This window comes from Sciurus carolinensis, chromosome 5 (genome assembly GCF_902686445.1).
Source record: "Sciurus carolinensis chromosome 5, mSciCar1.2, whole genome shotgun sequence".
Taxonomy (NCBI): domain Eukaryota; kingdom Metazoa; phylum Chordata; class Mammalia; order Rodentia; family Sciuridae; genus Sciurus; species Sciurus carolinensis.
This window is the reverse complement of record NC_062217.1, coordinates 167661042-167683114: the sequence shown is the minus strand read 5'-3', so window position 1 is coordinate 167683114 and position 22073 is coordinate 167661042. Positions and strand designations below refer to the sequence as shown.

The window sequence follows — 22073 nt, the reverse complement described above, 5'->3', positions numbered from 1 at the left end:
ACCTTGCATCCGCATTCCATGCAGGTGGCAAAAATTCCAGAGGCCCAGAAAGCCTACAGAGCTACCCTCCTGCTGGTCCAGGGTGGAGCTCCGCTGGCCTGCGTAGGAACACACTTCTAGAGTGGTTTTAAATGTGGTTTTGTTTGGCTGGGGTTTTTTTTGGTTTTTTTTTGGGGGGGGTGGTTACCAGGAATTGAACCCAGGGGTGCTCTACCACTGAGCCACATCCCCAACCCTTTTTATTTCTCATTTTGAGACAGGGTCTCACTAAGTCACTGAGGCTGGCCTGGAACTTGCTGCCATCCTGCCTCAGCCTCTTGAGTCGCTGGGATTACAGGCGTGTGCCTGTCTGCGTTTAGCTTTTGGTAAGTTTCACTTATCTGAAAACTGGTCATTCTGAGGACCTGTCAGCAGATGTTCAACAAACTCTCCCCACAGCAATTCCCCACTAGGCAGACAAATTCTCCAGAATGCCTCCTTCCCCCTCTGCTAAATAAACAGCAACCTGTGGTCTTGTGTGTCACAGAGTCTCAGTCACAATTTTGCACTGAAATAAAATGCACAAATTTGGACTGGAGGTGATGTGGCCAATATACTTTAGTAAGGGCCTGAAATTGAGAAGGTTTTAATAGCTCAATTTTTTACTACACTCTGCAAACCATGCCTGGGTACAATAAGGAGAGAGAGGAATTAAATCCTTTGTCCCTCCTTTCCAGATCTTCTTACCCGACAGAAAGGAAAAGAATGGCTTGCAAACACGGCTTGCAAACACGGCTTGCAGCCCTGAGTGTCCTCCTTGCCTGGGAAGGCACTCCCTCTAAGGCACTGCCTCTTGAGGAGGGTTTCCACACTATTCTCTCACACGTGATGCAGCAATGCCAACTCAGCCTTTGACCCACTTATTACAAATTCTGAACTGATGGAAGTCTAAATGAAGGCGCCTACTTTGCCTATAACACATGAATTATAAGATTCTGGTGACTTGAGCAGACAACAGAACAATACCCATCAAATAGAAAATTGAGCATCAACAGCTCTGGCTCCAACTTCATGCTCTGCCATCTGTAAGGTGAGCAACTCAGGACAGGTGCCTAGCAGCCCTGGGCCTCAGTGTCCTTGTCTGCACCATGGGCAGTTGGAGACAGAGAGGAAGGTGCCATGCACAGGGTGCTTTGGGAGCTGGGCCTGCATCTGTAGGGCACCTTGCACAAAGCCAAGCACTTGGAAAGCATTTACTCACCAGTCTTCAAAGTGTTAAAACTCTACCACTGCCAGGCACAGTGGTGCCCGCCTAAAATCCAGTGACCTAGGAGGCCCTAAGCAACTTAGGAAGACCCTGCCTCAAAAAAAAAAAAAAAAAAAAAAAAGGTGGGAGGTTGGAGTGTAGCTCAGTGGTTAGGTGCCCCTGGGTTCGATCCCCAGTGCCAGAAACGAAACAAAATCAACAACAAAGACCTCTACAGCGAAAATCACTGAGTCCTTCACTTTAACACATCAGAGAAACCTAAAAGCAATCATGCTCCTATTTTCTTTAAAGTCCTGTCGCTGGAAGACAGCTGTACCAATGATTCACGAGTTTACAGAGCAATGAAAAACGAATGTGATTTTTCTTGCTCTTCCCACACACTCAAAACATACACACACACACACACACACACACACACACATACACACAGTTAAAATGGCTGTGGTGAAGAGTTGTAAAATTAAGCAATAAATTTCACTCGAATATTTACTGAATTAATTCAGTCATTCTGAGAGAAACTGCAAACTGTTGGCTGTGGGCTCCAGGAAGCACTGGGGGTTCTCTCTCTTATGTTCCCAAGAATGGGGGCCCAAGGAAGCTGAGACGCGGAGAGTGCAGGAGCCAGTCATCACACAGCTGGGGAAGAAGGTTCCAGAGGGAACCAGGAGGCAGCGGGGCGGCTGGTGAGTGCAGAGGGGGTGGGTGTGGCTCAGTGGATGGGTCCTGCCAGCATGGGCCTGGGTTCGAGCCCCTGCACTTGGTAAAGTCCTGACAGAAAGGGCTTCGGGTCACCTGGGAGAACGAGCAGACAGGGAGGAGAAAGTCTACCTGAAGGTCTGAGCGGTGGCAGCAATGACAATGACCTTAGCTTTGCTGGGACACTTGGGGAGCTGGGACGCCACTGCAGGGCCTGACCCTGGGGAAGGTGGTTCTGAGGTCTGACCGCTGAGAGCAACAGCAGGGACAGGACAGGAAGGGTGGCCGCTGAGGAGGGCGGGAGTGCCAGGATTCGAGATAGCCCTGGGAGGCGCGGTGACAGGTGCCATGGAGACTGGCGATTTCAACTTGTGCTTCTGAAAAGTTTTGGCCAAAATCCACATTTATTTTTACTTGCACTATCATGAATACAGGGAAGAAAACCAGTTTTTCTCAACTCCAAGAAATTCTGAATCTCTCACGAATGGGTTGATTTAATAGCAGCAGAAACATCAGAGCCATAATCGTGGTTTAAATATGACAAGGCCGATAAGTAACCTTGGATTTCAATTACACACGACAAAGCCCCAACGAACAGATACGATTCCCACATCAAACAGGCATCGCTGTCTCAAGGTTGAGGGTTTTGTGGCAATGACCCAACCGAGTTAAAAATAGACTCGGAGCTGACCTCCCTGCCAACCGGTTACTCTATGAGAAAAGGCACAGAGGAATCTGAGGGCGGTTCCCGGGCCACTTCTCTTCCTCGTGCCTCCCGGTCTCTGATTTGCACAAAGGCTCCTCGCTTTACGTTGACCACAGACGTCAAAGGCCAGCCCTCAAGCCTGTCCCCTATCTCAAAGTGCCCGCTGTCTAAAAGCCGTCTCCTGGCTTCAGCAGGAAAGGTAGGGTGAGTGGAGCTACCTCATTAGGGACTCCCTAGCTAGGGGCTTCGGCTGAACCACACGATCAGGATTTGTCTTTTCCTCCTCGTTCATCACAGAATTGTTGACCAATCGTCAGAAATAAAAGGAAAGGACCAGGGATTCCGGGGGAAGGGCGCACACTCCCGCGTGAATGGGGAGCTGCATGTGCTGCTCAGCTGCTGAGGATCAAGAGGACCACCGTGAGGGAATGGCAGCTCCAGACCAGTCCGTAATGACACCACCGAGTCACCCTCCACGGCCTCCTGGAAACTTAACAGAAACCGTACAAAAGAGACTCGAGTGTCGGGAGGGAGAAAGCTTTTCCAGATAAAGGCAAATAAGTGTCATTTCAACACCAAGGTCCCACAAACCTGAGCTTCCTCTTTAGACACTGACTGCCACCCGAGGACTTAGAGGAGGACAGAGAGAGGAGAGGGGAGGAAAGAGAAGAAGGAGGGCATGTGACTCCAAGGAGACAGACACCTGACTCTTCACCGTGAAGGGATGCTCGAGTGCAGGACCCGCTGTCCCTCCTCCGCCAAATCCACGTGCTGGAATCCCAACCTCCAAGCTGACGCTACTAAGAGACAGAGCTGCTGAGGGATGGGTGATTAGTCCCAAGGGACTCAGGTCCTTAGGAAAGAGCCCCAGAGAGACCCCTCACTCCTGCGGCCATGCGAGGACAGGGCAAGAGGCCTCTATGACCCAGAAAGGAAGCCCTCACTAGACACCAAGTCTGCCTGGGGTATTAGACTTCTCAGCCTCCAGGACTGTGAGAAAGAAGTTTCTGTCCATAAGGCACAACACACCGTGAATATGTTGTTACGGCAGCCTGAACAGACGGAGGCAGGCTCCAGAGGTGAGCTCACGCATCCCACCCACATGTCCCCACGGCTGTCCACCTGAGACCTCTGCAGCCCTGTGTCCTCATCCCTGGACCCAAGCCAAGTGCCGGGCCTTCTCTCCTCCAGCTTCCTTCTCCTACTGCTCTGAAAACCTTTTGCCCCATCTGACTGAGACTTCCGAAGCTGTGAGCCAAATAAACTTTTCCTCCTCTAATTGTTCTTCTCAGGTCTTTTGTCACCGTAGCAAAATGGCCGCTAAGAGTCATAATTATATAAAGGCCCACAACCACCTCACAGCTTCTCCAGTCACATCTCCCAAACGCGGCTGCGGCCCTCGCTGCGGCTTCCTAAAGGAGGCTGTGCCTTATCGCAAGTTCTCAAACCCCACCTGCCCCTGGCTCACTAACTTGTGGGACTGACCTCACGGACGGGCTTTTTGGGGTCACTTCAGCGCTTCCGCACCTCCAATCCCATGACAGCTCACACAGCACACATCTCACAGGGAAGATCCGTCTGCATCCACACATACCAGGGGACATTCACTAACGCGATGTCACACATTCTCAGGCTGGGATGAGCTGGTCCCCACGTTCCCTGAAGAACAGCAGTCCAGCCTATCCCAGGCTCCCTGGTGAGGCAACCGCTTCCACCTGAACCCCTGCCCACCTAGGGGTGAGCGCTAAAGTTCTTTAGGACCCAGGAGGACCCCAGGGAGAAGTCCAGGAAAGCCGACCTCCAGATGATCCTGGAAGACACAGGCCTCAGCTCAGGAACCAGCACTGCACTGCCCCACCTCCTCCCCGACCAACCGCAGATGGAAGAAAGGCCACTCGGGGAGGACACTTGGCGAGATGAAGCTGGGACCTTTTCTCCCTTGAACACCCTCCCGAATCCGATCTGTTGACTCCCCTTTAACTCCATGAGTTCCACCAAGTCTCATCCCTGCCACTCCTTCCTGGTCCCACCTAGACTCCCATACCTTGGGGCAAGCCCAGCCTCTCTTTCCCAGTCCTCTAGGCCCACGGAGGCCTTGTCCTTGCCCCCTCTGCTGGCACACCCTTCCTGCCAGCTGAGATCCTGCCGGGCTCAGGGGAGGTGCCTTCCTCACGCAGCCCTCCTGTCCTGCTCTCCCATCTCCTGGAGCCGTGGAGTGCTCACGGTGCCCACCCCCCGTGTCTGGTGTCAGCCTCCCCTGGCAGCCTGTGAGCTCCCTTAAGGCCAGACTGTGCACCTGTGAGTCACCTTGCCCCAGCCCCAAGTTCACAGGGCCCCAACTCCATTCTTCACCCACAGCCACCGCCCTGCCACCTGGGTCCTTTCCACTGTACAACTCAACTGCTCCAATTTCCTCTTCTACTATTTTCGACCAATACTATGCTTCACCTGGGTGTGACGGAGGGATTTCCCAGGGCTCCTGAGTGGCAGGCAATTTAAACTTCCCCAGGGAGAGCTTGCATCCCGTCAGCTCCCCCACGCCCTTCACTTGTGACCTCGGGAAGGGTGGTCACATGGGGAGATTAAATGGCAGCCGGAAACTACAAGCAAGACTTCGTGCCTGGATCGGGAAATGCAATGTGGGAGCTCAGTGGGTGCACAAGAACAGAAAGTGCCTGGGGGTGCGTCCTGGGGGTCTGCGCAGGCTGGCTCTGAGGTCAGCCCCTTCCTCCCACCTCGCAGGCAGGAAGGGGTTTCCTCACACTAACAACTGTGCAGAAGAGTGAGACTAGTGTAGCCTTCCCATGAACTGTTGGCAATCCAGCGTTTTTCTCCACCAGGGATTATGATGTATTAAAAAAAAAAAAACCACAATGATCTCACATATGTAGAAGTTAAAGCCGAACTCACGGAAGCAGAGAGAAGGATGGTGGGTAAAGGGGGTGAAGCGGACTGTGGGCGGAAGATGTAGGTGAAAGGGTACAAAACTTGAGTCAGACCCGAGGAATAAGTTCAAGAGCTCTACTGGATGACTTGGTGACTAGTTAATAACAACATGCTGCACACCTGAAAATTCCAAGAGAGCCCATTTTAACTGTTCCCTTTTTTACAGAAGGTACGTGAGGGGATGCCTGCGTTAATCAGCCTCTTCCTAACGCACAGATTCCAAAATGTGATGCTGTTCGACACAAACATCTACGATTTTATTTGTCCAAAAAAATCCCACAAGCACAGTATTTCACAAACATGCCACGCTTCGTTTCTCCTCCAGGTCTCCAAACACACAAGCACGCTCAGACTCTCCTCCTCATCTGTGGGGTTCAGCAGCCGAGAGGGAGGGGGTGCTGACCATTGTACAGACATCATAACTGAGGTTCCAGAGGCAAATCGTCCCCAGCAAGCAGGTTCTGCCACGTTCCTGGGCGGCGAGGGAGGCAGGCGCTGACCGGCACCCTGGCCCACTGGCTGTTTTGGGGGTACCTGTCAAAACCTGGCAGCGCTCCCAGTGCAGGTGGCTGGGCACGCTCTGCCCCCCTATCTAGGGAGCAGCGGGTCAGTTTATCAGGCACACCCTCGCTCGGCACACCTGCCTTGTGACCCAGGGAGAACACCCGAGTCACAGATACGGATGGACAGGGGCACCAGTTGAAAAAAACAAAGAGGAAGTGAAAAAGCTCCAGTCAGAGGAAGGAAGACCCCTACTGCCCACTGTCCCGTGGGCATGACCCACCACTGCAAGGGACAGTCCCACACTGGGAGGGGGCCAAAGGATGAGGGGGCGGTGCTGGCCACGGCCGCTGCCCAGCCCGAGTCTGCCATCCAGAAAGCAGGAGGCTGGGGTCCAGGGCCTTGGAGTCTAGAGGCATGCGCACGCCCAGGCTCCTCTCCTGAGAGTTTGGCACGACCTCCTGTGTGCAGATGTTTTCCCTGAAGTGAAGGGGCAGCCCCCACCTTTTTCCTGGAGGGAAAATACGCGCAGATCACTCCAGGCACCTCCCTCTAACACAGAACAAGGAGCAATCAGCAAGCTTCACTAGGGCCCTGACAATGGCCAAAAGGAGCGCCTCTCCAGTGGGAGCCCCTCTGATGCGCTTGCTTCTGACAGAGACAGAGCTGACCCACAGGGCCCTTCCTCAGGCAGGACTGGACTGCCACAGAAAACACAGCTCCTCCAGGTAGCTGGCAGCGAACAGGAAGGCAACTCTTGTGACCTCCTCCCCAGCAATGGACAATGTAGCCCAGGCTTTTTCTAAATCAAACTTCAACCTAGAACTGATAAAACCATGGAGTTAAAACATGAAATTAAGACCCCAGGGAGTCTCTGGCGTGTCCCTGTGGCTTTGACTGCATTCTAGTTCATCTCTGGGCCTCCCTCGTTGGAGTTTGGGTCATTTTAACTCAGTCTCAACAGGTGCGGATACGGAAAGGCCATGATTTATCCCACCACCTCTGGGCTTGCTGGGCCTCAGGAGAAATCAACTTCCTCGTGAAATGTCTACGCCCGTCTCCCTTAGAACTGACCTGCCTAAGGAGACAGAGTCAGAAAGAAAAAGCTCCTTCAGGACAAGGACAAGAGCTGCCACTCAGGGAGGAGCTGGACCTAGGGCCAAGGTCAGTCACTTTTATCCCCAAATAAACTATCCACTACATTTCCTCCTGGGACAAAGCCTGTCTTAAGCTTGCTAAGTGACACATAGTCCATCTAAAAATATATACTCTTAGCAAACTGCAAGTTAAAGGGAAATGATTTGAAGAGACCACCTGACTCACTCTAATGACAGGAGGAGGGGCCTACGTGATATTCCCAAGGTGCCTGAGATTGAAGCAATTTTCACTTAAGGAAAGCCCTCAGTGCCTCCTAAGATCCTGATGCTTCAGTTCTAAAACCCTCAGACTTGGGCACTCCACAGCCCTGGGGACCACGTGAAGCCGACGTGTTGGCATAAACTGGGCCCAGCACCTGGCCTGCGCCCTCAGCCTGTGAGGACACAGAGGTGCCATCCGCTGCCTCTCTGTCCTGCCACCCCAGCCCCACTGCTTTGCCCAGAGCTAGAGGATCCTTAGGAAGAGCTGCATCCACGTCCATCTGAGGAGGAAGCAGCAACAGAGGAAGTAATCCCTTCTAAATAAGGTGGAACTCTGTGCGAAGTCCCCCACCCCTACAGGGGTCAGGCTGCACCGCCAAGGGGCAGGGCGGGACTGCAGCAGGCCACCTCCCTGGCCTGGGAGCACTCTCCCTCATCAGAGCCAGGAAGGCAGGAACAGAGGCGAGGAGCCACTCACAGGCCCACACCTCACAAGTCTCTGCAGGGCTGGTGACAGGCACCTGGTCCACCCAACCAGCAGATGGAGGAGGTGGGACAAACAGAAGAGGCCACAGAGGAGCCGAGCCCAGGGGTTTGGGAGAAAACAGACACCCAAGAAGAGCAAAACATGCAAGAGCAGAGAGAAGAGAGACGCACCAGGAGGGGAGGGGCTCCCGCTGTCCTGAGTGACCTGCCAGAGCTCCAGCCCAGGCTCCTGGGACACTCAGTGCGAGCGCGTTGAGGCAGGGACTCACTTCCTCTAACTGGGGGCACCAGGAAGACCCTCTGACGCCACACCATGAAGCCAGGCAGGTGGAGTGCTGAGCTCACTAATGTGGCAGCCAGGTCCCCAGAACTCCCAGATCCAAGGCACCCAGCCAAGGGCAGCTCCCACCAACCCGTGGACAGCAGGTGTGGCTGATCCTCCTCGCTAGTAAGACACCCATCCGTGTTCACCTAGGCATTCATTCCGCAAATATTTACTATCTACTAGGTGCCGGCACTTGCCAGGTGCTGGGGACAGAAGCATAAGCAAGTTCAGTGCCCTCACCTCGTTCTGGCGAGAGCAGTTAAATATATCAGATGAGTACACAAACGGTGCCATCCTAAAGAACCCCCACAGGGAACGATACAGAGTTGAGGTCTCCAGCATAACAGCCACTTGCCAAATGTCACTGTATTAACTTGGTTTAAATGTAACGAAGAATTTCGTTTCTGGGCTGCACTAGCTATCTTCTGAGGACTCAATAGCCACGTGTGTCCAGCAGCTACCGCATTGGACAGTGCCGATGTGAGTTCAGCAGCTACCGCACTGGACAGTGCCAATTACAGGGTCTTTCCATCATCACAGAGGCTCAACTGGACAGCACTGGAGAAGAATGGCAGGACAACCCAAGGAGAAGTGAGGTGGTGGAAGGAGCCGGCCACAGCAGCACAGGGTGGAAGGCTTTCTGGAGAGCAAAGGCCCTGAGGCAAGAAAGCACTGCACAAAGAGCTGACAGGTGACCCATGTTGGAGAACATCAGGCAAGGGAGGACTCTAGGCCCTGGAAGGGAGTTAGGGTTTTGACTAGACACGATGGGAAATGGACACAGGCTTTTAGGCAGGGAAGACCCACGACCTGGGCTGTCCTACAAAGAAGAGAAGTGAGGGAAAAGAAGAACCCGAGACCAGACCTTCGGGTTCTGCTTTGAGTGATCGGGTGGATGAGGTCCCATGTGCTGAGAGCGGGAGACGGGTGGGACTGGGTTAGCCGGAGTGTGCAATTTGGGGTTTTGGGTTTTGGCAAGCCAGGGATGGAAGCCAGGGCTTCGCACGTGCTAGGCAGGCACGCTAAGCTGCAGCCCGCATGGTTTTGTCTCTGAGAGAAGGAAGGTCATCAGAGGACTACCTGGGACCTGTTAAGGCTGAGCTACCCAGGAGAAGTCCAGAGGGGACATGAGGCTGGATGGGGAGGGGGCTCAGACACACAAGCACGGAGCTGTCTGAGAGCGGAAGGGAGCAGAGCAACAGGGGGGCTACCCAGGTCGACGGCAGGACTCCCACACTGACAGGCAGCCTGCGGTCCGCAGGGTCGGGCTGGGTCTGAGCCCTGCACCCACCGTCCACACGACCCACTCACCGTCCACTCCTGTGAATAAGGGGCTGTGGGAACACTGACTCATGCCACCCACGCTGCCCCTGCACTGTAACAGGAGAGCTGATGTCCACGAAAGCCCAGTGTCCACTGTCTGACCCTTTTCAGGAGTCTGCTGACCCCTTGATTTAAATCATCCAGAGGATGCAGTTTCTTTATCTGTAAAATTCACCCATCTGGCAGGGCTAATGGGTACAGTATTTCTATAATGAAAAAGCCTGGCACACAGAGACAGGCACAGGTCTCTACTGAGGCTGAGTCTACGCGGCACGGCCAAGCGGTACTGATGCTGCAGCATCAGCTCCGTGTCCATGTTGGCAACAGCACACGGCACCCAGGACCTGCCCTCCACAAACAACCAAGGACAGGAATTTGTAAATATAAACAAAACCAGCGTCTGCATCCAGTGCAGGACGGCTGCGAGCCAGTTCTGACTCCGTCAGTTCTCTGTTCTGGGTCTCCCCTGACCCCTTTCCCATCTGTAACAAAAGCCTGAGTCCATGGCCCGTTGACGTTCAGAGCAACTGCCTACAATGCCTAGGCCCACATGGTTGACCCTAAGGGGTGAGGACACAATTGTTCAGCATCATTTGCTCACCCCGACACTGCCCTCGCCTGGCTAATCCATCTGGCAAGAGCAGCCAATCGGCTATCAGGCTAAAGTTGTTTCCTAGGCAACCAACACTCTAGCCACAGAAACAGGCTGCAGACTGTGGAAAGAAACACCAGGACGTGGACCGGAGGGTCAATGGGAAAGAGTGACCCAGAGTCCCCTGATCTGGATGCAATGTCCTTCTGCAGATTCACATTCCATGGACACCCAGTTCTGGCGGCTGGCCCTACCAGCACAGTATACCCCAACCCAGGCCCGGCAGAAAGGGGTGGCATGACCCCCTGGACTCGCAGGAGCTACCTAGAAGGCCTCAGAATCTTCTTGCCTTCAGCCCCTTTATAGAGAAAGCCTCCAGGAAAAGCCCACAGAGAAGGTGGTGAAGGGTCAGAATCCGGTGGCCCTAGGCATTTGGCCACAGGGCCAGGTGAGAGCTATCTAAGATGGATGCTGGGGGTGGGGGACAGGGAGGTGGCCCTGAAGAGCCATGGGGCTCAAGCCTCCCCACCCCCTTCAACAGATAACATTGCAGCTCATTCAGTTTTAAGGGGAGGGGACCACTAATAGTTCCAATGATAATATCCAAAGTGAAATCTGCTTCCGGGAACTCAGAAACTGGTTGCAGTGCACATTTGGCACGCTGTCATTGGTGCTAAATGACTTGGCCAACAGTTGCCTCAAGAAATAAGGCTTTGGAACAGATCCAGTGAGGGCTGATGAAAGATTCCTGATGGAGCACCAGCAGCCTTTCTGGCCTCCTGAATGACCGGGAGGCTGGAGAGCTTCAGGCACAGGGTCCGCTTTTGCAGTTGTCAGGCGTTTTCCTCGTCTCGAATCCTGACAGACCCAGTGTCTTGCTTTGAGAAAGCCTGTGAGGCAGGTGGGCAAGATCATAACAATGGACCCTCTCAACAGCTCCCAGACTGAGACACAGAGGGTCAGGAGCTACACAAAGGTTGGAAGAAATGAGAAGCCCGCTTCTGCTCTGCAGCCACAGACGGATGGAGAGCTCCAAGACCCTGACCCAGTGCCTAAGAGCTGTCTCAGTTCAGCCGCCCTCCCAGCTACCCCTGATCCCAACCGCTTCTCAATCCCCAGCCCAAACCTATCAACTTCTCCCTGACTAGCTCCAGTTTTCATGGCCGGGCAAGGCCCTTCTTTCTCTCAGTCACTAGGCTGTGACTCCTTGGCTTCGGAACTACCACTCCCTGACCCTTTCTTCCCTCTGCCACTCCTCTGTCTCCACAGCCTTTTGCTTCATCCTCTCTTCCTTCTCTCCCACGCCTCCTGGCCCCTCCATTGGATCCTCCTGGCTCCAGGAGGAAGGGTCTTCCGCATCTGCAGTTTGCTTCTTGGAATCAAGGTGTATGTTCAGGGGAGAGTGGTGGACGCACCCGGAAGGCGGAACTCCTAAGAGAACTGGCTCTTTGGCACTCAGATGCTAACAGCCCTCTGTGGTTGGAAGGCTGGAACCTGGAGGAAGCTGGGAAAGACCCTGCAATGGAGTCACCAACTACCCGAAGGACAAAGTGCTTAATGCTGCTTCACTTGGCAGAAGCCGAGTCCCCTGGGGCTTGAGGAAAGCGGGGGGGGGGGGGGGGGGGGGGGGGGTGAGGGTAGGCTAATCACTCCGAGTTTCCTGTCCCTGCCCCATGCTCCTCCTCCCCGGGTGCTGAGAAACAGTTTCCCCATGGCATCGTCCCTCTCCCTGAGACCCGTTCTCAAAGTGGCAACGGATACTGCTGCCTTCAGGAGTTCCTTCCCGGGCAGGAAAGGAGCATCAGAAGTGGCCAGAGGTTTGCAGAGGACTGGACCGAGAGGAGATGTAACTAGCTCGGGGCATCGCAAACTCTTACCTGCCTAAAATCAACTGGCATCTTTACAAACTTAGGGTGAAAAGGGAAATTCGGATGCAGCTGGTCTGGGCGGGACCTGGGATGCTGCGGTTCTAACAGGCCCTGGGGAAGCTGATGCTGCTAGTTTGTGGGCCATCTGGGGAGGAGCCACCTTGAACCTTCATCTCCTGCCCCAACCCCCAAGCCCACGGGCCCTCCTTCCCCATGCCGCTGCTCTCCTGCACAGAAAGAAGCTGCCTGCTAGGGCTACAGAAGTTGCCCAAAGTTACCCAAATCTGTGGTCTGAAAGAAAGAATTCCTGGGGGTGGCGGGGGAACCCTTCCACATCCTCTTTTGGTCCCACTTTTATACATGGTCCTCTGTAGATCCATCTATCATTAGAGGGAAAAAAAATCGATTCTAGTTGTCACAGGCTGCAACTGGCAGGTGAGCACCCCAGGCTGCCTCCATTCCTGCATCCCTGACAGTATGATCTTACCACAGAAGCTCTTCTCTGCGTGGACCTGCGGTGCCGTCTCCTGTATTATTCATGCGCATGCATTTTTAGGTGCATGGAAATACACCTATCATGAAAGACTTGTGCCTGGGCAGGAAATACATTTTTTAAAACCCTCTGGACTGCAGTGGGCGCATCTGTAGTAGGAAGGCAAGTCCCAGTTACTCAACAGCAGAGACGGGTTTTAAAGAAAGAAAGATGCTAGGAATGGCCTTGTCCCAAACATTTCCTCTCTCATTTCTTTAGAACAAAAAGGTTAAAGGACAGTGTGGGATCTGGCGAAAGAGTAAATACACTATCTTCAAGATCATATTCGGAGAAATTTCAGAAGCCTCAGTTCCTGGGAGAAAAGCCTCAGGCAGGTCCATATGGACCAACTTGACCACGAAAATGTTTGATAAGCAACTCTGTCACAATGCAGCCATTCAAGCCGAAGTTTTACTTAAACACCCCTGTCCCCACAGTGCAGAACCTTAGAGGACTTAATCCAGAAAGGCAACATTTACCTAACAGAATCTCTCCAGACTCAGCCCTGGGCCAACAGAGCACAGGACATTTATTAATTTAACTGGGAAAGAGGGCGAGCTGAATTTCCAATGGCAGAGGAGCACATTTTCCCAAACACACGGTCACATTATCTCTGAAGTGCTTTGGTAGGTGTGAGCTGTGACAGCCAGCAAGCTGGTGCCCGTCACTGACCAGCTCATTTCCACTTCACAGACTTCTAATAAATGGGCTTGAATGGTTCTTTTCCGCCGAGGCGTGAGTCCTGCTCAGCAGCGTGTGTTTCCAAGCAAACAATACTGCACCAGAACGAGACACTGGGCAGCACAGAGCAAGGTTCGTGGCATAAAACAAAACAATCCTCCGACACCATGTGCCTCCATTGTCAGACGATGCCGTTTTAAGTTACAGGGAGGAAGACGGATGATGGGCACACACCTGCTCCTCAGAAGGACTCGCTGCTCCAGAGCTGGAGGCTGCAAAACCACGCGGCTCGGCCCAGCATTACATCACCACATGGGGCCAGTTCCCCTCAAGTCCAGGGGTGGGGTGGGGAGGAAGCCCCCATCCCCACTACAACACACAGACCACTCCCTGCTATCTCTAAATCTACACGGCCAAGGCTCCCAAGAACCCACTGCTTTGCACCCCCACCCTGCAAGTCTCCAGAAATATTCTTCTCTGAAACAGTCCTCTCTTTGGGAAAGGAAAGTGGACCTCGGAGTGGACTCAGGGGCCCACTTGGACGCCAGCCTGACTTGCTGAAATGTGACCCAGCAGGCAGACCTAGTCAATAAGCCCCATCCTCCAAGCACGCCTGGGCAGGCAACAGAGACGACCATAACAGAAAGGCGATTCTAATAAACACTCATCCAGGATAGGGGCCATTCTGGGCACATTAGCTCTGTGGTTTAGAGAAAAGATCAGATTCCTGGATCGATGCACAGTCAAGTACTGCCTCAACCAATGACAAGGCTGTTCGCTGTCTTTACTAATAATAGCAAGCGGCCTTGTCTTCCAGTGTGCACCAGAGTACACGGGTGATGCCTAAGCTAACTGCACTCCGCGTCCACCAGCGAGCTCCACACCATCTGCCAGTCAAGTGAGGGGCTGCCGGTATGTCAGTCTGTCTCCATGGGCACCGGGCTGCCACAATCGAGGGCTCTTCCTTAAGAGAAGGCCTTCCCGCACTCCCGGCTGTTCCCATGCAGGAAATACCACTGTGTGGGGGGTGCGAAGGAAAAGATGCTGATAGAGCAAGAAGCCCCCAACCATGCACCCTGCTGCTGAACAATCAAAATCCAATTCCAAATGGTCGTTTCTGCTCCCACTAGTATATTGGGATGCTCATTCCAGACAGGGCATGAATGCTACAAGAGGCAGCCACCCGAGGAAGCCTAACGAGGCTGCCGAGAACCCCAGCAAGCCTGGCTCCAGGCTGCACGGGTTAGGAGAGGCACGCCAACAAAGCGGGACAGTCTCTCCTCCTCCCCCCGGGGGCTCCAGGCGGGGGTCGGGCGCTGCACTTACATGGCCTCAGAAACCTCCTGGTTCAGGTCGCTGGCTGGGGCTAGCTGCAGGGACTGCGACCCTCCCATCCTCGCTGCGCCCGGGCGTGCAGGCTAGCCGCGAGCAGGGCCAGCGTCCTGGCGTGGTTCCTCCAGCCGGGAGCCCGGGGCGGGCCGGCCGGCGGCCGGGGCTGCTGCACTGCAGATGGCAGCAGCCGCTGGCATCCGTGGTGGCTGTGGCGGGGAGCTGCGGCTCGTGGCCGGAGCCGGGGCCCTGGGGGCGAGCGCCAAGGCAGGGTGTGCGCGAGTGTGGCCGGAGCGCGCCTAGGTGTGCGCGCAGGGGAGCCGGCGCGCACGGCTCTGCCCGGAGCGCGCGAGTGTGAGCGTGAGCGCCGGGGTGGTCCGAATAGATCTTCCCCTCTTAAAGCCCCCGGCAGCCCAGCTCCTGTGTGACGATGATGTCATCACCACCCAGCGGCCCGACGCCAGCATCTTCACAAAGCTCCATCGCTGGCTCCGGAAACGGGGCGGGGGAGAGGGTGAAGACCCTCCCTCCGCACGCACGCCAAGCCCCAGCCTCTCCAGCCTCGGGACCGCCCGCATTGTGTGGCTTTGAGATGTAAATATTCTGCGGGGTGGGAAGCCAGCGGCCCCAGGAGGGAGGGGCCCGGTGGTCCTGGCCGCTGACCACCGAGACTGGAAGGTCTCCAAGCGGCGGGCTCATTCCTCCAGGAAAAAGGAAATGGTCTCTCCCGCCTCAGGGCCAGGGCACAGCTGTAGGAACAGGTAAACAGGCTGCAGTGGGAACTGAGGACTACCCACCTCTTCCTCCTTCAGGCTGGCCGGGTTCTGGCCAGGCTAAGCCCTGTCGCAGGGGGAGCCTCCTGGCTTGATCCCTCCTACCGCCCACCGAAGCCTGACCTCCAAGGATACCACCTTTGTTCTGCAAAGTCTGCAGGGGTTGGGGCAAGCCTGAGAGAAAGAGGCTCAGGGCCAGCTCCAGGGGCTAGGTCTGCAGCCCCATCTTTGGCCACTAGATGAGTTTTCCACAAAGACAAGCCCTGTGCAAAAGCTCACCCTAAACAAACAGAGGGCAGGTGGGCTGCTCTGCAGAGTCAGGCCCCCTGTGCAAGCAGAGTATGGGGAAGAGGCAGCTCTGTGGTCTGACCTGCAATGGCAATATCCCTGACATCCAGGCACAACCCCATTGTCCGGCTGGGAAGTAGTCAGATCTTGGCCCCTGGTTCTGAAATCTGGAGGTGTGAGCTCCTAGGCCTCACGCTGGAGGCTAGCAGAGGACTCCACCTTCTCACAGGTGCAGGAAGCTTAGGGGTACCCCGGAATCAGACTGTCCCCTCTGCTTTGCATGCAAAGCAACCACTTTCTGAGCTCCAGACTCAACTAATTTCAAAGGGAATCACCCATGGGGAAGATGAAGGCTCTTTTACATTTTCCCACCATTACTTAACCCACAGGGCAGTCAGCCTAAAATGTGTGACCTAAAGTGTGACCAAAAGAAAATTAAAATTACACTAAAACTGTCCAGAGCATTTTAAAATTTCCCAATACACTGAATGCTTTCTAAACCTGTGCCCAAGGATGCTTGAATGGGCACATTTGGGATTGCCACTCATGGTGTCAGGGCGGTTGCAGAGGTTCCTGGTGAGCTAACTTGCCTCACCTGATATTTTATATCTATGTCAAACAAAACTCCAGACCATCAAAACTGCTTCCCAGGACTCAACACCGTGAAATTCCCAGGAAACATTGAGAAGGTTCACTTCTGCATTTACACGAAAATAACTAATGATTCTGTCAATCTCCAAGGGAAAGTAACTGTCAGAGGGTGGCATGATGAGGCCTGCTCTGGAAAGCACCACCCAGGGAGGTGCTTGTCACTCACTGTCAACCCTAGGTGTCATTTGGTGGCAAGGATCCTACAACCTGATTCATCCTACTGCCATTCTTAGCACTTGGGGGTTTGTTTCTCTATTAGTAAACCGGTCTCTTGGGCTCCAGCTGTAGTTGGGTGACTAAAGAACCTTACCATGTGGAGCTGAAAAGCTCATAAACAATAATCTAGACTGTTCGTATTTTGAGGAAAGTGACCCTTCTCCTGGGCACCTAGGGGATGACCTTCAGCCAAGTTTGGTATAAGGGACATGCATGAGGGAAAATGAGGAACCACAGTAAGAACCTGTCTGACAACTTTGTTTTGTGTGTGTGTGTGTGTGATATACAAAATGACAGAGCCATCAAAGTGTCCTTAACCTTAGTAGGTAGGGGTTTTGCTGCAATAACAAGAGAGGGCTTTGAAAGGAGACCAGAGTCCCAATCCTCATTACCTGTGTGGCCTCAAGCTTAATCATACTGAGCCTCTACCTCCTCAGATGGCCAAGGAGAAAGAACATCCACTTTGCAAGGGTTTTGGGAAAAATCAAACACCATCTATGAGAGCCCAGGACCAGGATCCTTTTCTGTAATAAAATTTTATTCTCTATGTATAAGAGTATAAAATAGTATAAAGGAAATAAGGCATTATCAAAGTCATAGTGCTTTTAGTTAGAATTCAACAACAACAAAACTATAATCCCAACAATCAAAAAGATTTGGCAGGGTGACACATTACTTAGTGGATCACTGATATTGAAAACATGGCCAAGAATCAGGGCTAAAACAAATGGAATGTGGGCACCTCTGAAGTTCATGCAATCCAGACCTACGTGTTACCAGTCTGTATGGTTTTCTTACAGAAAGCCTCTCATACCCTCCATTAGACTTTTTGATGCTTACTTTTCTCACATTTTGTGTGTTTGTTTGTTTGTTTGTTTTTGGTGCTAGGGATTTAACCCAGAGGTGCTTAACCATTAAGCCACATCCCTAGCACTTTTTATTTTTTATTTTGAGACAGGGTCTCATTAATTAGCTTAGGGCCTTGCTAAATTGCTGAGGCTGGCCTTAAACTTGTGATCCTCCTGCCTCGGCCTCCCGAGTCCATGGGATTATAGACATGCTCCACTGTGCCTGGCTTTTACACAATTTAAAACAAACATGGCTATTTAATAATTTAGCCTATAGAAAATGCAAAGCTGAAGAAAACAGGGAGGGAAAGGCTTGTACCATTATCTGAATGTTTGTGCCCCAACCCCACTTATCTGTTGAAGCCCTGATCCTCAATGGGATGTATTTGGAGTGGAGCCTTTGGGAGGTAATTGCGATTAAATGGGGTGATGAGGGTCTCCTCATGATGGGATTAATGCTCTTATAAAAAGAGAGACAGGGGATCCCCCCACACCCCCTGTTAAAATACAACACAAAGGTGGGCTCTTGCAGACCAGGAGGAGGGCCTTCCCCAGGAACCTGACTGGGCTGGCAACCTGATCTGGGACTTCCAGCCTCCTAAGCCATAGGACATAGCTCTTCGCTGTTTCAGCCACCCAGTCTATGGTCATTTTGTTACAGCAGTCCATACTAAGACACACTGCTTAGGATACATCACAGTTCCAAGAAAAATAGCTAACAAAATTGCAAAAGACGGAAAGCCGCCAAAACAGCAGCAGTTCAGGGCTTAGGCTCAACTTAGGCATCCAGGGGCCCTGCAGAGGCACAGCTGCCTGGGAGGCAGCTCCCACAACTGCACCACCATCCCTCTCCTGCCTGTTTTACTGCACCCTCATCCTCAAATTCATTCCATAGGGGTTAAATCAGCGATAAGTACAATAGGAAGCAATTAGCATTCCAAAAACTGATTCCCTTATTCAAACACGAACCAAGCCCCAACTTGGGCCAGTGCGGGGCCAGGGCCAACTGTGGTCATGGCCCTACGGAGTCAGAAGAGCGTTTATCTGGATAATCCACACAGGCGACTCTTTGCCCTCTGCTTCTCCCTGACCTTCACATGCTGCTGCTCCCCCCTCCCGCCACTCCCCACTCCCAGCTGGGCCTCTACCCTGGTTACTCTCTGAGGAATGGAGGCCATGTCCTCTCCAGATCCAACCGGAGTGCCCACCACTTCTAAGCATGGCCCTAATGAGACTGTCCTCAAACAGCCCCTCTGCAGGCCTTGGGACCACGGTACACATGGTTTAGGGCCTGAGGGTAGACCAGGTTCAGGGGCAACCCTCCTCTTATGTCCCAAGACAGTTGGAAACCTTGCTAAACCGAGGAATGCCTCCCTCCTTTCTGAAGCAATTAGCTGTTCAAGGTCTACACCTACTGTGTGCCTGGCCTGTACGTGAGTGTGTTCTGTTACTTACTGGCACATCCAGAAACAGCAGCAAGCCCGACAGGTTACCCCTTAACCATGAGATGAGGTTCGAGGGACAGACTCCTAATCCCCTGGACTGCAAGGGACTGAGACCCAGTGGAGAAATGCTTTTTGTGAAGCACCTGACACTCCAAGGGAAACAAACTTGTAGGGCTCCACTCAGGTGAGATTCCCGTTGCCATGACAGCAAGACTCTCCTAACAGTACCAGGGGCCCCCTGAGCCGCTAATTAGCCCAAGATCATGCTGAAGGAAAGTAGGTCAGATGCAGACCCATCTGGAGGACGCGGAGGGCGTAAGTGCGGCTGGGGAGCGGGACTGGGCACAGTTCCGTTCCTTCGAGCCCCAGGCCTCCAGCACAGCAAGGCAGGCAGTGTAGTGCAGCTGGACAGAAGCCTTTAGACAGGGTGCAGGCCCGGTGACGGTGACGCGAAGGCTGCCCCCTTCCAATTCCTTCCAGCCCATGGCTCACCACTGTGCCCAAAGAGCCACGCACTGCACTCTGCACTCACCAAACTCCAAGAGCCAGGAAGCTGTGTGGCCAGAGGACAGCACCCACATGGACGTGAGCAGGAGACCAGCAGAGCTGAGCAGCCAACAGGGGGAGCACCAGGCTGCCATGCCCAGGGCGAGCAGCTGGGCTTTCCCGCCCAGGTTTTGCAGACCTGGGGGTCTCTCCTGGCCTTCAACAGAATGCTTTCCTGTCACTCAGCCTTGCTCCAAAAGATCAGAGCCAGTTCTGCCTCCTGGCTCTGATCCGTCACTTGCTCCTCTTGTGCTCCAGCAAGGCCAAGGTCCTCCCTGCTCCTCACTTTGAGGAGACACCTTCCGGGCTCCTCATCCTTCTCGGCTCCTCCCCAGCCTGGTGGCCCAGCTCCTGGCCTGCAGACTTCTTTCCCCCACTCTGAGGCTGCCCTGTATTTACGCCCTGGGGTTTCCTTGCCTTATTAGTCTCATTATCTGGGTGTCTGTCCAGTCCCTTCCCTCTGCAGCCACACAGGCTGCCGTCGCACAACCACAGCCCTGTGGCTACACACTGCAGAGGGCGGGGCCGAGTCCTCAGTCCTACCATGAGCAGAGAAGAGGCCCAGTGAGTTGCTCCATGTCCAGGGCCACTGGTATTCTCTTAATCTCTCACATGCCTCCATGACACTTCACACCACCCCAGGGAGGCTCAGTGGAAGCTGAACACAAGCTCAGGTGAAACTCATCTTTTCCAGAAGGTTCTCTGGTATCCTCCTTAAAAGGGTTGATCTACCATCTGCCTGCCTTACCACCTGCTCTAGACTCCCACTGGAGACCTTCAGAGTCCTTCACAGGCAAGGATGGGAGGGCTCCTGAATTAGAAACATCCTCTAATTCAGTTTTGATAGAGGCTGAGCCCTGAGGATTTTAGTGCTGGACCCAGGGAGGTAATCCAAAATGTGCCAGGAAAGAAATCGGCAGAGGTGAGACTCACTTTCACTTTAAAATTAAGATTGTGTTCAGGACATAATCTTTGATAGCTCTAGTTAGGAAGAGAGAAGGAAAGAGAGGGAGAGAGGAAGGAAGGTTGACTGGCTCTGAAAATCCCAGGGCTATGCAAAAACTAGTGGAGAAATTGAATCACAAGAAAAGAAAGCAGCAACAGACACCAAATATGATCCTCAGAACCCTTCTTTGTTACTCAGCTTTTTTGAGATGGAAATGGGAGGTGACACTCTGAGATAACTTTGTAGAAGATATATCCTATCTAATGTCAAAAAGGATATAAACTTGCCATCCAAGACACCAAAAGGAAATGGGGGTAGAAAAGGGGTGAGGCTAGCCCAGAAGGGCTTACCTGAGTCCTTATTGGAGTAGTCTACAAGTCTGAGTTTCCCAATAGCCAAAGCAAAAAGCAAAAAGGGCAAGAATCATGATCAGTTATGCTATCCATAAAATCCAACCGGTTTAAAAAAAAAGAAAGAGAAAAACGAAGGAAACTTCTACTGGTAGCAGCTTTTCTTGTCATTGACATTCTTAACATGCTCTGTTCAATAGGTCCTGTCAGGGGACTTTGTGCATGCGTGGATGATGCCTTCAACAATATCCTCCTGCCAATCCAGTACTTGATTTCATATGGATACATCAGAGTGCACAGCAGAAGCTCTCGGCTCCCCCAGCATCAACATCAGAAAACTAGGAAGTTACTGGGGACACACATGTAGCTGCTGTCCTGCACTGAGGGTCCCCGCCATGCATGTCTCCATGGTAACAAGGTTATAGGTGAGGAAGCAAAGGGCAGCCTGAGGACTACATTTGTCAACAAACCGCCTGCTGACCAGGCCATCCTCGAATCCTCCCCTGAGCTCCGGAAGTCTTTCCAGTCATTCTCTGGCCCACTGTCAGGCAAATATTCTATGCCACCAATCACAAGGCCAAGTCACCAGACTGACAGAAGATGCAGGAGATCATGAGGCCAATGAGAGCCATCCCCACTGATGGCTCGAAACCCACCTGGACCCTGGAGAGATGGCCACCAGCTGAGTCAGATCGGGAGCAACCGAGGAAGATAGGCCTGGTCCAGACGTGGCCTGCAGGTGGCCTCAAAGAGCGGAGCGAACACCAAAGGGTGGATGAAGCCTCTGCGTGAGCCGCCAAGTTGGGTATGAAGTGAGGCGTGCACAACCCTGAGACTCGGGCAGAAAAGCAGGGCCAGGTCCTCGTCCCCCAAGCACAACAGTAGCACTGACAGACACATGGGTTCTTCACATTTGTGGAACATAAAACAACATCCCTTCCGTTTCCCTAACGCAGTAAAGTCTCATTTTCTCCACAATTAACTGTAAAATGTTCGCCCACTGAGTGGGCTCATTTTACACCATAGTTCTCAGGTACCAGTTTTCTGTGGGTTTTGTCAGCCCTCCCTCCACCTTTCCATCACTAACTTCGTAAACCAGGTTTAAGATCATAGGCAGAAACAAACAGGGTGGCCCACAGCAGGCCTTGGCCCAGCAACACCGCCACCTCCGAGTCAGGCTTCTGCTTGAAATAAAGGCAAGTTCCATTCTTTTTTTTTTTTTTTTTTTGTGGTACTGGGGATCGAACTTAGGGCCTTGTGCTTGCAAGGCAAGCACTCCACCAGCTGAGCTATCTCCCCAGCCCTGCAAGTTCCATTCTAAACCTATGAAGAGAGAACCAGTGGACTCACCTGCGCCAGGTAAGTGCTTCTGTCTAGGATCAAAAACATAACCAGTCTGAGCCATCGTTCTTCTTGGGCAC

At 53.1% G+C, this 22073-nt stretch overlaps 1 protein-coding gene across 16 annotated transcripts in view; it reads right to left on the bottom strand.

Moving 5' to 3' along the window:
- The window catches only part of Tacc2 (transforming acidic coiled-coil containing protein 2), a 177292-nt gene that overhangs the window by 53330 nt on the left and 101889 nt on the right, over positions 1–22073 (bottom strand). Inside the window, exon 1 of one of the 16 annotated variants that reach the window (XM_047553059.1) lies at positions 14587–14791. The exons of the other annotated variants lie outside the window; for them this stretch is intronic. Within the exon in view, the coding sequence (XP_047409015.1) occupies positions 14587–14654 (68 nt within the window). The 5' untranslated portion in view covers positions 14655–14791. Of the gene's footprint in view, positions 1–14586; positions 14792–22073 lie in introns of those variants that run through there. 16 annotated transcript variants of the gene reach the window in all.